This window comes from Taeniopygia guttata, chromosome 1A, assembly GCF_048771995.1.
Source record: "Taeniopygia guttata chromosome 1A, bTaeGut7.mat, whole genome shotgun sequence".
Classification (NCBI taxonomy): Eukaryota; Metazoa; Chordata; class Aves; order Passeriformes; family Estrildidae; genus Taeniopygia; species Taeniopygia guttata.
Window position 1 is genome coordinate 21,753,076 of NC_133025.1, and position 16,639 is coordinate 21,769,714.

Genomic DNA, 16,639 nt, shown 5'->3' on the forward strand with positions numbered 1-16,639 from the left:
ATATAGATCTAGAATAAATATCCAAAAGTATAAAAAAAATTGATGGAATTTTACAGTGGAAATAACAAGTGATTTAGTAAAATCTTATTTATTGGCTAGGAATACTGTATTTATAATCTTGGCATTATAGGTGAGATTGATGCTATTTAATTACACAGTTCTTAGTCACAGCTGATGATAGGACTGTACCTTATTCAAAGTTATTGTTTGCATATATGTTGTAATAAATTTTAAATTGATCTGTATGCTGGAAATCTGATATAACCTTTTATACTCTCAGAAACAGAAGTTGAAAGTGTGATATCCATTTAAATGGAATTTGTTTAAAATGAAGTATTATTCATAAACAGGAAGAATAAACAAACTGCTGATTTGTTGACTAGAGTCTGGCCAGCTGTCATAAAAGAAATAGCCAGGGGAGAAAATAAAGTTGAAATCTGACAGATCTTGAGCACCTATATAATTTCAGAACATGAAAAACATTTCAGAAAAGAGTATTTCAAAATAGGTTAGCTTAGGTACACATGCATGCTTTACGCAGTCTTCCCTTTATTTTGGGTCATCCTTAATAAATATTGAGTTCCTGGTATCTTGTATTCATGACACAATCTTTACAGATCAGAATTTTATTTCTAACAAACTGAAGTTTATTAGGAGGTGTTGACAGTGCAAACCACAGCCAGAAAGGCCATTCTTATTGCTACACCTTATTTCATACCGACAAAACAAAAATTGCAAATTGCAAATTGTTATTAGCATGAACATTCATACAAGTTAGACTACAAGCTGGAGTCTGGATTAGGCTGTCATTTCTGACTTCTGCTTCAGTTGTTGCCTGATGTATTAATACTGTGTATAATAACATAATAATGTGCTTTTAAATGTACAGCATATAGATGAACTCTATCTAGATAAAGTCAGTTTGCTTGAAGTATTGGGTCTCTTATGTTCTTTCTTGGAAGGAGCAAACTAAAATCAACATGATAGCACTATTTTGGCTGCTGCTTTGAACTGGTATGAATTGATACTGATACCTCGGCAAAAACATGAAGCCGCAAAGAAACGGGACTTGTGTTCTAGTAATACACAAGGAACAAAAAGATGAGCTGCGTGTACTTTGCTGTTATATTGGCAGCTGATAGGAACATCAGATACCCACAAGCAAGTGTGATAGTAAAGGATGGATTAAATCTTGGATTTGCCTTTTCTAACAGAAAATGATTTCTAATGAGTTCTTTCATGAGGAATTATATTAAGACCTAGTCAGTAAATTCTCTGATCATCAGCTCTGACAGATAATTCACTTCCAAAGAAATGTTCCTGAGAGGCTGTGGGAGTCAGCTGAAGTCCTAATTGTCCAGGAGCATGCAGATCAATGCATGGAATATATCTACCATGAACATTAAGCTTTAGGAATTGATTCTGACCATTGTTTTTCAGCCCAGGATTTTCACTTACTGCTGCAGATGGAACAAAGGATGAGAGAAGGATTTCAATCAAGGATGGTGATCACATCAATGTTAAGGGTGATTTCTAGTGCTACATAAGTGCCAACAACAGGTGGATGACCCCATGTTACTCCTATTCACATCAGTGTCTCACTGTGCTTCTAAACTGGAGAAGGAGCAAATTCTCTCAGGTTCCCTGGGCAAGGCTCATGTGTGCCCCATCCCTGCATGCTGTGTTCTGCAGAGATGCAGCCTGGGTCTCCACAGAAAGCTGCACCACGTTCCAGGAAGTTCTTTGAACCTGATCCTAGGGTGCTCAAACCCCAGCAAATGCTGAAGCACACACATTCTGCCCAGCTTGCAGCAGCTGAGTTGCTGCAGGTGATGTTCTCTTCATTGAATGGGTTAGGTCTGTTCCCTTCAGTCAGCATGACCTCTCCTTTCTCTCTCTTCTCTTCTCTTCTCTTCTCTTCTCTTCTAAAAAAAAAAAATCTCTTCTCTTCTCTTCTACTTCTCTTCTCTTCTCTTCTCTTCTCTTCTCTTCTCTTCTCTTCTCTTCTCTTCTCTTCTCTTCTCTTCTCTCTCTTCTCTTCTCTTCTCTTCTCTTCTCTCTTCTCTTCTCTTCTCTTCTCTCTCTTCTCTCTTCTCTTCTCTTCTCTTCTCTTCTCTTCTCTTCTCTTCTCTTCTCTTCCTCTTCTCTTTCTCTTTCTCTTCTCTTCTCTTCTCTTCTCTTCTCTTCTTCTCTTCTCTTCTCTTCTCTTCTCTTCTCTTCTCTTCTCTCTCTTCTCTTCTCTTCTCTTCTCTCTTCTCTTCTCTTCTCTTCTCTTCTCTTCTCTTCTCTTCTCTTCTCTTCTCTCTTCTCTTCTCTTCTCTTCTCTTCTCTTCTCTTCTCTTCTCTTCTCTTCTCTTCTCTCTTCTCTTCTCTTCTCTTCTCTTCTCTTCTCTTCTCTTCTCTTCTCTTCTCTTCTCTTCTCTTCTCTTCTCTTCTCTTCTCTTCTCTTCTCTTCTCTTCTCTTCTCTTCTCTTCTCTTCTCTTCTCTTCTCTTCTCTTCTCTTCTCTTCTCTTCTCTTCTCTTCTCTTCTCTTCTCTGTGAATGATGCTGGCACTAGACCTTTGCAGAGAGGGTTTGGGTTTAGTTTTTTTTTAAATTTTAATCAGAGTCTCTCTTGGGGTTTTTTGTGTGGTCCTGTTCAATATGGCATGCACAGTTTAATGCCTCTGGAAGCTCATGAGCAAACCTGACAGCTGAGAGAGAGGATGCAGCTATCAAAGTGCTTATATTGTGTTTCCAGATTCAAGGCAGCATGCTTCCTGAATACTGGGATTTGGAGGCTAAACTGAAGATACAACTATCTCATCTTTTATAAAGGCACTTTCTCCTTGGGGATTTCAGTTCTGTATTGTGACAAAACTTACCCCTGGCACCACCACTGGGAAAAGCAGTAGTGCTAGGCATTGTCTTTTTCTGCAGGTGCAGCATCTATCATCAGATCATAAGCAGGTTTTCTCTCACTCAGGAAGCCAGTTTGTCAGAGTTCCTGTTTCAATTACCACTTTGCTGAGACTAAAGCTATGCACACCATTAGTAAAAATAAAGAAGACAGAATTTAGTGCAAGATTCAGTTAATTTGTGGTGAACCTCACTTTCAGAGTCAGGCATGTTCAGCTACCTATAGGGTTGGTTTATACAAAACTGCTGCTTCCTTAAATCTTTTTGGTTTGATTGAATATTACTTTCTAGACTTGGTCTTGAAGTCTGTAACTCATGCTAGTTGAAGCATTTCCTTTTGCCTAATAGATTGCTGGAAAATTGCTACTCTATTGCAATACTGGAGAGATTGTGTATTCTTGAATGTAGATGAAAATTACTGCTTTTCTTAAATGAGGGCCTAAGATTTTGGCTTGTGTAATTCATCCTTTTATAGAGCATTCTCTTAAGGTCATCTGTTTTCTTTATTCTATTAGTTTCTGATAATTGTAATATCTCACAAAGTGGACAAAAGAAGGAGAAACTGGAGCTGTGCTTGCTTTTTGCATTTTGTTTGTACCTACTAGTGTAATCACAATCTGTTTAATCAGTTAATGCAATGAGCTCCATGTGGTTGTCCAGGATAATGGAATAGATCATTAAAGGAAGTTGCAACCCAATTTGTATAACTTTAGTTTTTTGTACCACTGGCACACAGGGTGGGGGAGGGGGGAAGGCTGACAAACCAAGTGTATTAACTGAGATAAGAGATTAACAACAACTGGAAGTCTGTCTGCCTAATTAAGGTTCTCTAAAAGCATGGAGCCTTGTGGCAAAGTTGTAGTGACTTGGATAATATTTTTTCCTATTATTTGCATTTGTGTTTACATGTTTCTTACATTCTAAGTTATAAAATATATATAATATAAAAAATAAGATTTTCTCTGCTAAGTTTCCAAATTTATTCATGCTGCAGTTGCCTGAAGTGAATTGTAACATGGTTCTTTGCTAAATTAATTTCACTGGTATGCAGAAGATAGTGAATATGTTTCATAGAAAATAGATCTCCCTTTATTTGCCTTCTTGCTTGGTTCTTTTTTCTCTATGAAGGTGTAATTTCTGTTCTTTGAGTTTTTTCATTAAAAATTTTTGGATTGATATTTTATGACAAAAGTCATACAGAAAAGCCCTGATTTGTTTTATCGCAGAGAAAAGCCATTTTTTCTATGTAGATACTTGATCTTGGATGTTCAAAAATGTACCTTCCTTTTTTTTCCCACCCTCCTCCTCCTGAAGCTTGAAAATTAAGTTCTAAGAGCGCATTGATAAATATTCTGCAGAAAAGATTACAGTCCTATCACTCTCGGCCTGTGCTCAGCCCCAGTTAAATTTTGTTGGTTTTTTTATTGCAGATGGGGGACCCAAGGGGATTTCACCACTACTCACCCTCGACCTGTTGTCAAAGTAAAACTCTTTACAGAAAGCACCGGGGTGCTGGCACTTGAAGATAAAGAACTGGGAAGAGTGAGTATTATGTGCACAGAAGGAAAATATGTGAGAAATGATCGGTAGAAGTGTGAATATTGATAAAATGTGCCATAAAATGGTATAAGACCTTCATTACCATCCTGTCCTGCTGTGGCTCTACCAAACAGTGCTTTTTTTGTATAAGTGTGACTTTTACCAGTGTTCAAAATGTGGTAGGTTGACTTAAATTACTTTTCAGAAACTTACATCAGGCATCCATGGTGGTTCTCTTTGTCTTGTTTAAAACATTGATTTCTACGTGACATATCAATGCTTTTAACTATTCAAATTAGGAGTGAAAGGCAGAGGGGTAAGACTTTGCATGTAATAAATATATCAAACAGCGGGGGAAAGAAAAGGAACGAATTAAGTGGTAGAAAGATGGAGCAGAATGGGAGAGGTGTGAGGGATAATATATGAGAGTAAAGTAAGAGCTTATTCTTGTACTCCATGAGCTTTTTCTCCCTTTTTTTCTTTTCCCTATCTTGGCAGGACAATCTGATACTGGCTCTGTTAGTCAGAGGATGGTGCTAATAATGCCAAGGTCATTATGGGCTATCCACTTAATAGCTGGATACTTCTGGGTCCCTTCCAACTCAGACTATTCTGCAAATTCTGTAAATTTATCCTTCTTAGACCAAAATCAAGAGCTGGAAAGTGTAATGTATCATAGAAAGAAAAGGGTAGGGGGAACGAGGCCTAGAGGCTCTCAAATCTCCCCGTCTTCTCCTGTTGAAATTTTCGCCTCTGACATGTAGCATATGGAAGGTAGCTCACATTTTAATGTTTAGTTCTACGGTCAGAGTCCTGGCTGTTTCTCATTCAGTCAAGCACAATTTGTTGGAAAGAGCAGGGCTCTTCTGCACTTTGTGTCCTCTGAGCAGGAGTGGTTACACAAAGACACGTGGTCCCATACATTGTGTCACTTGTTAAGGTCAGGACTGTATCTTCAGGATTACTTCTTGCCTGATCTTTCCTTGATCTTGGAAGCCTTTAGGGGCTTCCAAGGTCACTTGGTCAAGGTGCAGGTGGGATCTGCATGGGGAAGGTTCCCATGGGGGGAACACCTTGGAAAGAGCCAGGTGGGCAGTGTGACAGGCACAAAGGCACAAACGTGTAGCTGAGCAAACCAGAGTCACCAATATCTGGATTCAGAACAACAAAAGAGACACTGAAAGGGTGAAATTGCAGGAACTGCATGGTGGTACTAAACACAAAGAAGTTTTGTCTCTGTCCCTCCTTGCTCAGTCCTTTCAAAGAAGCAAAAGGGAAGTCAAGTGCCATGGTGAAGGACAGTGGAGGAGGGACTATGTGGCCATTGTGAACAGTAGCCAGCATACTCATTGCCAAGGAGTCAGAGAAGAAAAGAAGAATAATCAGTATAAAGAGGCTTAGGTATCAGAAGTTTTAACAAGATCCTCTGTGTCTGCAACCTCAAATAGCCAAAGTTCAGGTACCAGCCTTGGTCAGCTTTCTTATGCTGCAGCTTGTAAGTTTCTAGGACAGGAGGTTAAAAATATTTCAAATTTCATTTTAAAGACTAAATACATTTCAAATGTAAAATACAGCTTTTTCCTTACTTGTGTCCTATGGCCACAGATGATTGGTTTGTGGGTATTTTACTCTTTCCTTTCCCTGCACACTCCTGGCTGCCTTGTGATACATCTGTGTTTGTCAGCTGGTCAAACCAGTTTAAAGAAAATGTCTTGCTTGGGAGGGGTAAGGGGAAAGAGAAAAAAACAGGTAATTGAGAGGGGATAATGACTTCAGTGCCCTGTTGTTGGAATCTGACCCAGCTTTCCCAGAGACAAAGCAAGATCTATAAAAGATGAGATAGGGAAGGACAATCTTCTGTTTCTGATTCTTACTTTCCTGGTTTTTGTTGGGAGGGAGTCTGTTTGCTTTTATCACATGCTCTGAGATTGGCAGTTTGTACCAGAATAAGCCGATTAAAATAATTTCTTTTTGCTGTTTTTTTTTTCCCTCTTGTGAAAAAGGATAAAGGCCATCACCTTTCTACCCCCTTGCATTAAAGCATGTGCTGAGATTTGGAATAGCAAATAAGAGTATCCAAGAGATACCTGGATACTGCTTTTCTATTTTATAATATATTCCTGATTTACTGAAAATACCCACATCTTTGCCAAAGTATACCTTCTGAGAAAGATAAGTCAGTAAAAGACAAACCTCCCACGATGACCCTATGTACTGCACATGTCCTTAGCAATGAAAAATAACATGAAAAGAGCATGTTGGCTGTGCAGTAGCCTGTTTGGGTGTCTGTTCTTCTGCACCTCCCAGGTCTGGTAAAACCTGTGGTTGCTGACAGACAACTTCCAGCTCATGGGGTTAGATCCTTAATTTAGGAGAAAAAGAAATTTTCCAACTTCTCCAGTTTAACCAGTGTGTTTCTGAGTGGTCGTTGCTAGTTTCAGAGGAAATTTGACAGAATTTTTACAAAATAATTTGCAGTTTTATGTACTGTTGTGGTACACATTTTAGCTTACAAGCTCTTATTTTGTTGGTGATGTCTTTGTTTTCAAGTCTGAGAGATTCAAATTCAAGTAGCATTTGAAAAGATGTGGGATCCCACTGGATAAGCTTAATTTTTATAAAGTTTGGCAGCTTTATGCATGGTCATTACAATGCAATGACTTGCAGAAGTCCATCTGATCCATCTAGGCTTCTTATCCTTGGAAAAGGTCTGAAGATACTTCCTACTGGTATTTTTCCTGTACTTAGTAATTAAATTCAAACCTACCCCTCCTGAGGTAGGCTTACTGTGAACATTAATTTTCATCTGTCAAGTACTTTGTTAAAAGTGTGTGTCTTGACCTGATACCACTTTTCTACATTACTGAAGCTTGCATTTCCAATACCTTGCAGTTATCCTGAAGGTTTTATTGTGTTTAATCAATAATTAGAAATAGAAGGCAGCATCAAGTTACATTATTTGAATTTTGAACTTTGATCACAAAAGGTTTCTTCTGCCTCCAAGGGGTCAATTTTTTAATGAAAAGAGATCTATGGTATGAAATATGGAGCCAGCAATGGTGTCCCCAGTACTGTGGAGGAGAAGGTATTTCCATTGAACACGTCAGTGGATGGTGATTTCTCTAACTTATGAGCTTAAGATGTAGACTCTGATATCAGCAGGCCCCTCATTTGTGGAGAAGACACCGCTTATTTCCAGAAATAATTACCTCACTGGGGAGCAGAAGGGATGCAGGCCAGTGTTTTCAGTAGAGAGGACAGATCATACTTGCAGCTTTTTATACTCCATGTTTGAAAACTCAGGCTGGGGCCTTATAACTTCTGCTGTGAAAGCCACTAGGTCAGCACCAAGTGATAGAAGGGTTGATGTCTGCACTTAACACCTTTCCCCTTCAAAGCTTTTAAGATGTGGCTAACTGAAAGGAAGTAATACTTCCTATGTTCCTTGTCTGATATGGCTGTCTTCCTCCATTCTTCTGGCTTCCTGCTGACCACTTTCAAAGAAAATTAAATCTTAATCTTTATTCTGTTCTACACAAACTGAAGTACAGTTATACAAATTCAGTTTTTCACTGATATTGAAAACAAAGATGTGTGCTGCATAAAAGGGAAAAGGATGTTATTTTGATTTGGGTTCTGCAGAACGGGAACTTCTGGAGTGGTCTTTGTTTGTGCAGACCCCTACATACAGTGAATTGAACCCCTGACTTTAATGTCTGGAAAGGGAAGCAGGCTGCATCTTTGAAGCTAAACTTATTATAATGAGGAAATGTTAAGAACTTACTTTAGTCAAATATCTTTGAAATTTGTAGTACAGATTTTATGTGACTGATACTGATCTGGCCACTTGAATAATTTATATATGTACATACAGAAGGCAGAATTGATGTTTTCATTTGTACATGCAACAGCTGAGAAAGTGTAAAGAAGCCTTCAGAGTTTGGTGCAACTACTTCTGAAAAAATCATCCTGGTGGTTTCTGAAACACAGGGTTCTTACACCACTTTTGCTTGTTCAGTACTTTGTGTATAAAGATGTTCAGACCTAGTGAGTAATTCAAAGTGACAGCCCTTGTGCGTGCTTAGCACACATGTGGATACAATGCGAGAGCAGCAGGTGGTGTTTGATCACTGATACTTTTTGAATATAAGAATATTTCAGCCTTGTTGCTCTGACTATTCAATTAAAAGAGAACTATTGTCTCACAGCCTGCTTGTCACAGTCAGCTGCAACCAGCAATAATTAGCTGTGCAGCTATGCTTTTTGATTTGATTTTTTTTTTCCTTTGGTGCTGTTACTCTGTGTTTGATTTAAAATTATAAAATAGCAGTACTGGCTAGGTACCTATACTCACAGGATTGATGGGTTTCTGAATGTTGACTGCACTGGGCATGTTGTTTATCTTCTGTGCCACATTCAAAGAGCCCCTGAGCAGAGACAGTTTCATTCTGTGACTGCTAATTTAAAGCTGCCATCCTGGGGATTGTGTTCCTCCATCTCACTTTGAAATTACGGAGGTTTCTCAGGCCTGAGTTCTTCTGTCTTTCTCTTTTAAGTTTGGAAAACTATAAGAGATTTCTTCCATTCACCCCCTTGTCTGCTGCCCCCCAAGCAGTCTGCTGTCAGCACTCTGTGATGTCTGAGTGGTATTGTTTCCATTCTAACAGGGAGGTTCTCAGTAGCTTCTTTGAGAGTGCCTCTCATTGAAAATGCTTGAGATACTTTGCATTCAGCCTTGATGTCTCTCTTCGATGTGGGGGAGAGGCTCTTTGGGAAGGACTCAAAGGCTACTTTCATCAATTGCTGAGGCCTGTTAGGGTTAGTGTTCAGCCAGCACCATCAACGGAGGTTGATTGTATAAATTGTGAAGTCTTCCCCGTTCTTTTTCATCAGCAGTATTCTAGATAGCTTTCTCACCGTGCGCCTATTTAATTTCTCTCTTGTTTTTTGTTTCTTTTTAGCCACCTGTTACCCAAAGCCCTGTCTTGGTGTTTCAGCTATAATGCAATCATAGCCAAAATTGCAAGAGATCACTCAATAGGTGAGATGATGGAGCTTGCATAGAAAACTCATAAACCCCTTCAGTGATCGAGTTCTTATTAACCCATTCTTTAGGGGTTCCCAAGGTGGTAACTTTTATAAGGGAATTACTCTTGAGAGATAAATCTCCTTTTCCATTTTCTACCTCTAATTTTGATTCTCTTCTTTATCTTCTTTTTCTTCATCCTCCTGGCAGCAGGGTGTCATGACTTAATGCTCAGGGAAAGAGAGTGCCATGCTGTGGTTGGCAGGCTGCTGCTGGGGCATTCAACAGAACTTCTTGTCACACTGACAGCATCTTCTGGCTTTCTGACATTAGCCAGTCTTTGGGAAAGGAGCTGACAACACAGAACAGCCCCAAACTTCCAAGTTAGGGCAGAAAGTATCTTGAGAAGAGTCAGTAGACATTTCTTTCAAAACCAGATGTCCCATAAGTGAGGCTGGGGCCAGAGTTCACTAACAACATAACATTAAAGGGTTTCTATATAGTAATATATTTCATATCCCAAACCAGCTTCAATAATTTTTGTTCTACAACTACTTTCAAATAAGTGAAACAGCATATTTAACTAGGAGATTTTTCTATGATATTTGTTCAGAGGATGACCAGCAGCATAAATTTGCATGTGCCAAATAATAATGGGTACTTGCTTCATAACTTAAATTTTGCCTATCCTCACTGTTTGCACTGGCATCTTTTCAAATGGCTGCATTTTAAAACATGAGAGAAAATGCTTTAATTGTATTAATTAGTCCTGTTGCATGATGAAAGATTCAACAAATGCAGTTGACTGATTGCGTGATCTTATGTGTCAGGCACTGTTTATCATAGCTTTAAATAATCACAAATTGAGGTAGAAATGTCTCTCATAGAGCATGACAGTTAGAGAGCTTGGTTTCTCTAGTTCATTGTGGAATTTGTTGCATGACTAGAAGTGTGTTGTTTATTCTAAACAGACATCACAAAGCTGCTTATGAATAAAACCACCTGATGTATAGTCAGTTCTCAAGTGTTTCTAACTTAGCCAGACCCTAAAATACAAGGTTAAAATTTTTAATTCTATGTATGGAATAAGATAAAAAAAAGAAGTGCTCTTTTGGTCAGCAGCAAAAAACCAGCATTTATAGCACCATTCTATTCTGAAAGAGCACATCAGGCATGAGAACTGTTGTCTCAGAAATTTTTCTAGCTTTCCTGTTAGAGACTATAGAGTTTGAAGAAAGGATAGGAAGCTGGATACCAGAAGCAAGAGCAACTCCCTGGGGTATCAGGGCACAGGGCAGGACTGGGAGACACCAGGGCAGCCCCATGCATCAGTAGTATCGCTGGGGATGGGGCTAGGCTGAGGTTTGATTTGCTTTCTGAAGATGACCCAGGCTGCATTATGAAGGGGAGACTGTGGATAGACTGCATCTTTCTTTTTTTCTTTACAGCTCTGTCTGTACTGAAGGCAAGATTACAATTTTCTGTTATAGCATGCTAAACATCACCTGCCTCTTCAGCCAGGGCATTAAGATGCAGATCTTCATCACTTTCATCTCTTTTGCTTGTGACAGTGAGCCAAAATTCAGCATAGTCAGCTCAGAATTACCAAGGTCTGGTGCCTAGAGTCTGAGATCTCAAAATGTGTCTTAGATCATCCCAACTTGAAAAATTTTTCCCATCTCAAATACTTGGGTCAGAAATGTGGGTAACTCCATCACTTACGTTCAACTCCTGAATATCATGGGGTTTGGTGGACATAGGGGACTGGGGAGCCTCCAGAACGTAAGGACACAAGTTGGCTGACACTCAGATGCAATTGTCAGGTGGGAGAAAATATAGAGAATATCTTGACTCTTGATTTTTCTCAAAGTGCTTACAACTTGCTAGCCTGTTTGCTTCTCGCTTTCATGAGGCCCTTTTGAAGGCTGCATATTTTTTTGACAAGAGGACAACTGCAGCCAGGAATGGTTAACTTGAAAGCTTTATCTCAACATGGGAGTACCAGTAGAAGATACTTCAGCACAGCGCTTTTGACTCTGAATGTTTCGCTCAGTTATCTTCTCTGAGAAAGCAAGAATGCCCTCAGTTTTATTTGTTCAAGCTTTCAGAGTACATTGGATAACTCAACCTTTCTTTCATACCTTTAAAAGAAGATATGATCAATGGGTCAAAAATAGAATTAATAGTTGCTTGTCTGGATTGACTGTTTGGCTCAGGTGTACTTAAATTAAGTTCTTTTATTGTGATCCAGCTAGGGACCTAAATAAATAATGGAATCACAAAAATGGTGGTTCATTTAGCTGTCAAGTGATATTAGCTTCAACATCTTATACCTGTCAACTTTTAAGGTCAAGAGAGAAACATTTTCAGTCATTCACATCTAAGAAACAATATTTTGAGAACGTCACTTTGCACAAATACTTGCAAGTAAAGCTCTACAATATTTAAGATTTCTGTGTTTATTTTTCATCCAGATGAGGAGAGGCATAAAGTGAACCTGACACTTTTTCAGTTACAGTGTGGTCTGAGGAAATGTAGATAAAATTGGAACACATGGTCAAGTATTTTTAATGATTATGAGATGATTAAATTTACTGAATTATCTCAACCCATGCTGTTCTGATACTATTAATTTGCCTTAAATGAGTTGAAGCAATGCAATGCACAGCAGCTATGTTTGCTGTGTAGCTTTTTAGTCATTAATGGTTCATTATACTTTTTAATGTTGATTACCTGTTAGTATAATTATAGTAAACACTTCCTGTACTAAAAACTCATACTGCTCTGTGCTTTTGCTGAATAAACTACCATGGTGATATCCACAGGTATATGAACAGTAAAATAAACTTCAGAAATGTATGATGTAGTATATTATTCAGTAGGAATTCTATTAAATTTATAAAAGTTTTAGCCACAGTGAGGGTATCCTCTAGGTGACTCATATCTGCAAGAGAAGACATTTAAGTTGATACCATTTCATTTTTTACAGTAGATTGTGAAACAACCAGAAAATTTAAATCCTTAAGGAAATCTGAGACAGAATAACCTTAGGAAGCTTCTCCACGGACAATGGCAATGGCCTCACACTGCAGTGTTCCATAGTGGAGAGAATGCTTTTAATAGAAATTTCAGCAATTTTTTGCTTTTCTTGTCAAGGAGAAGTTGCCAAGTGTTTTGGTTTCAGTGATTCCGAGGGAGCTTGCAGCTTGTGCCATCTGATGCTGTGGTACACAGTAGCTATCAATGCCCTTAAGGGCAATATTGGTAAGAAGGTTATTGCAAAGAGAATTAATGCTTTTCAAATACTTTTGTGTGTGTTTTTGTGTAATAAAAAGTTTGATTACAAAGTTCTTTCAAGCTCTCATTGTTTAAAGCTGGAAAGCATAACAAAATGTAGTACAAAGGCAGCACAGTGCACACTCAGATAGTCTGACAGATACTTACTCTTTGTGAGAGTTTTGAAATAGAAGCTCTGTAATACTCCTTTTAAAATTCAGAAAAGGAATTGTCACTACCAGAGATATAAATTAATTCTATCTTGTCTACTTTTATTTTCATCAGCATTCTAAAAACTCAGGAATTTGACAGGAGAAAGATGTCACTTGAGATGTATGAGCTGTAATAAGCTGTTAGAGAACAACAGAAACTGCAGACTGTAGAAAACAAAAAATTCTTAGCATCACCTACAGTCCTATGTGACTGCCTAGTGATTAAATGTAAGGAATGTTTAATTCTGCTTATATAATCTTGCAGTTAAAGGGATAAATAAACTAAAAATAATTTCCCTTTTGATAGATTAGAATACAAAGGTTGCCATGCTCATAATGTTTTTAAATGTTATTTAAGGAATGCCTTTTACTCAGATTGAAAACCCAAAAGAAGGAATAAGCTCTGTTATAAGTAGTGGTTTCTGTGTATTTGCAAAAAGAAAAAAAAAGTAACCTGGTTTTCTAAAATCAGAATATTCTGATTCTTCTGCTATCACTTTAAAAGGTACTGAATGTACTCAATAGATCTGACAGGTTGATTCTTCCACTGGTTATACAAAGGTTGCATATTTGATATGGGGTGATGCATCATATATATCTGCTTGTCTGGAGCTCCTGATATTAACAGAATGTGCTTTTGCAAAATATTGAGATGAGAAACTGAAGGCCTTCCACTTACACCAACTTTCAAATGATTAGATATGAATGACACTGTTGTAATAGTTTTAGCTTAGGAGCATCTGTTAGATTTATACTTGCTTGGACAGTTTTGCTCAAGTCCTTAACTTAACCTTCATAGTAACACTGAGGACAATATGTTTTATATATATGACACAAGTACTGTGTGTAGGAAATTAACTTGATGGTAAACATAATGATTCATTTTATTTTTCAAGAAATGAAAGATGTGAAAAATTATGCTTTTTAGAGTGTTGATACTTTTGAAATGATAATGGTAATTCATGGTAGTTGTAGTTCAGAACTCACTGAATGTTATGAAAGTATCCCAAGTAGTATTTTTAGAATACTTTAAAGTCTAAATTCTAATACTTTAGAATACTTCAGAGTCCAGATTCAAAAGTAGTGCTTATAATAAGAATGAAAGAAATTATTTCTCAGCAGCATTTAACTGCTGAACATGTCACTTTGAGTAAGGATTTGATGAAGCAGTAATTTTTAATTGTACTGGCTATAAATGGATACATTTTTTGATGGCAAATGAGTATTTAACAGCTTATGACTTACAGTAATCTAAAATTAGTTGTTAATAAAAGTTTCAAGAAATTTATATAAATGTTTTAAAAATTAAGTATTTAAAATTCAATGTTTATAAGGTTTTTATGTCTATTACTGTGGATTACACAAAAGGTTTGTGTCATATCACATGTGAATTGAACATAGTATCTTACATCTATAATCCATTTGGAGCAAAAGTGCTTTGTAATTAATCTACAATTTCTGTGTATTTTTACTAAAATTGACCTTTATTAATGCTATTGATGAAAAATTTGAGACAGCAACAAGACATACACTTTGGCTATCTTGTCTCAAGCAATGACACTACTGAGGGCTGATCCGTTCCATAACGCTACAGCAAATGGCTTCAAAAGGATGTTTCCAGCAGAGCACTGAATAATGTAAAAGTTTAGGCTCCTATTTAATTGTACATGATTCTTTTGAAATGCCAACTGTTCCTTAAAAAAAAAAAAAAAAAAAAAGTTAATTCAAAATGTATTAACAGGAGGAAATTTTATTAACTTATAATATGAAAATTCCCATTTGTAAGAGCAGGAAGGAGTTAATTTTTGAAATTGGTCTGTTACAATGAGCTTGAGTCAGCTGATTTATTAGATTTAGGAAATCTATTTTAGTCACTTTTCGTATTGGAGGAGATGCAAGAAGAATCTCCACTGCTTAGATGTTTCCATTAAAGACTACGAGTGGTTTTCTTAATCAACTTGCTGAAGTATTTCTTTTCATCACTTGCAGGTTGTGTTATATCCAACGTCCAATAGCCCGAAGTCTCCTGATCTGCATAAAATGATAGTTCCCAAAAACAGCCAAGACAGTGACCTGAAAATTAAACTGGCGGTGAGAATGGATAAACCACCTCACATGAAACACTGTGGGTAAGTGTCTATTTCCTGGTTGTCTCCATTTTATTATTTTTTCTCACTGTGCCTGTGTTTTAACAAAGTATCTAAAAAGTATTTAACAAAGTATCTAAAATCATAACATTTGTAAAACATTATAAATGTCTAAAACATTTCCTACACTATGGTATTGTGTTATATTCTAATTTTATACAAAAAGTCTGGATTAGTCAGGAATAACATTCGTTTCAGATGTTCAGTGATGTGTAAAGACAGATGACAGGACATGTCTGAAATGCAGATTTAAGAGTAATGTCTCGTTTAAATACCGGTTTTGAATGTTACAATTTATGGCATTTGGTAAAAAATATTTAGGAGAAACTTATTTTTACGTTAAAATAGGATTAATTATATACCTGAATAGAGTGGTATTTGCCACATTGTCTCCCCTTCCCTTCTCTGTCTGCTTTATGGTATTTCTCTTGAAAAAAATTTATATATGAATGCTAGTTTAAGGATGTTTTTCTGTCTGACACCAAAACTATGTGGAATAGATTATTCATAAAGACAGCACCTTTAATCAACCACTATTCCTCAGCCCACCTGCAAAAGCAGGTTGTGTTGCTGGTAGAAAGCAAGTTTGTATCTTTTGTTATAGAGTAATCAAAAGGAATCAATGTACTATTCATGCTATATATGTTTCTTTTTAGTTTCCTCCTGTTTGTATTCTGCCCATTGTACACAGGCAGTAATTGCCAAAATTTCCTGTGTATGATACTTTCTTTAAAAAAACAACCAAACTGACTTAAGTTTTGTCAAAGTGTTAATCAGTTGGGCTAAAATTTCCCAGGTATAAATCTTATCCCTCATTTTGGTTTTGTGAAACTTAGACACAAATGATTAGGACGGGTACAAGTCCCTAACAATTAGGGCTTGCTGCATGGAGACCTGTGGCTGGTGACCAGGAACTGTGAGAAAAGGGAGGGGGACCAATCATGGAGTCAACAAGGGACTGGAGCTACTGTGCTTGGAGACTGGAACTGAGATGAGAAAACTTCAAAGCACAGCAGCAAATACAAAAGTGAAATGGGATAGTATAGCAGGAGAAGGAAGGAAGACTCAGGTGACATGAATAAGTTGAAGAAAAGAGCAGCGATAAGTGTTTGTACTAAAGCATGATGCTCTCCTGTGAGTCCCATCTTCTGCCCCATTTACTTGCACTCACCAAACATCTGTGAAATGGTTTGGTGATGGTGGCACATCTTTGTCTAGATCCAGCCCACTACTGTGGATTCAGTTTCCTGCTGCTGGAAGGTATTCAGCTGCTGCAGCAATGCAGGGAGGCACGGTGCTTGCTGCCCTCCCTCTTCAGCAGGCTTGTTTAAAGGCAGCCATGGAGGCAGGCTGACCTGCAGCACACTACCAAAGAATGAAATCCAACAGATTCATCTTCACATGACCTGGTTCAATTTCAAACTTCCACCCTAAACACATCAGGGGTGTTGTGCTGCCATTCACCTATCCCAAGCAGTGACTAGAAGTTCCCATTTTTGATCAGGTCACTGATAATGTTGGGGTCATGCTACCCGCAACC

General features: G+C 37.7%; 1 protein-coding gene across 10 annotated transcripts in view; it reads left to right on the plus strand.

Moving 5' to 3' along the window:
- CADPS2 (calcium dependent secretion activator 2) overlaps positions 1–16,639 on the plus strand; it is a 284,504-nt gene that overhangs the window by 132,964 nt on the left and 134,901 nt on the right. For all 10 annotated transcript variants that reach the window (XM_072921238.1, XM_072921236.1, XM_030256895.4 and 7 more), the window contains exons 7-8: positions 4,330–4,441; positions 14,942–15,081. In XM_072921238.1, coding sequence (XP_072777339.1) covers positions 4,330–4,441; positions 14,942–15,081 — 252 coding nt within the window. The remainder of the gene's footprint in view (positions 1–4,329; positions 4,442–14,941; positions 15,082–16,639) is intronic.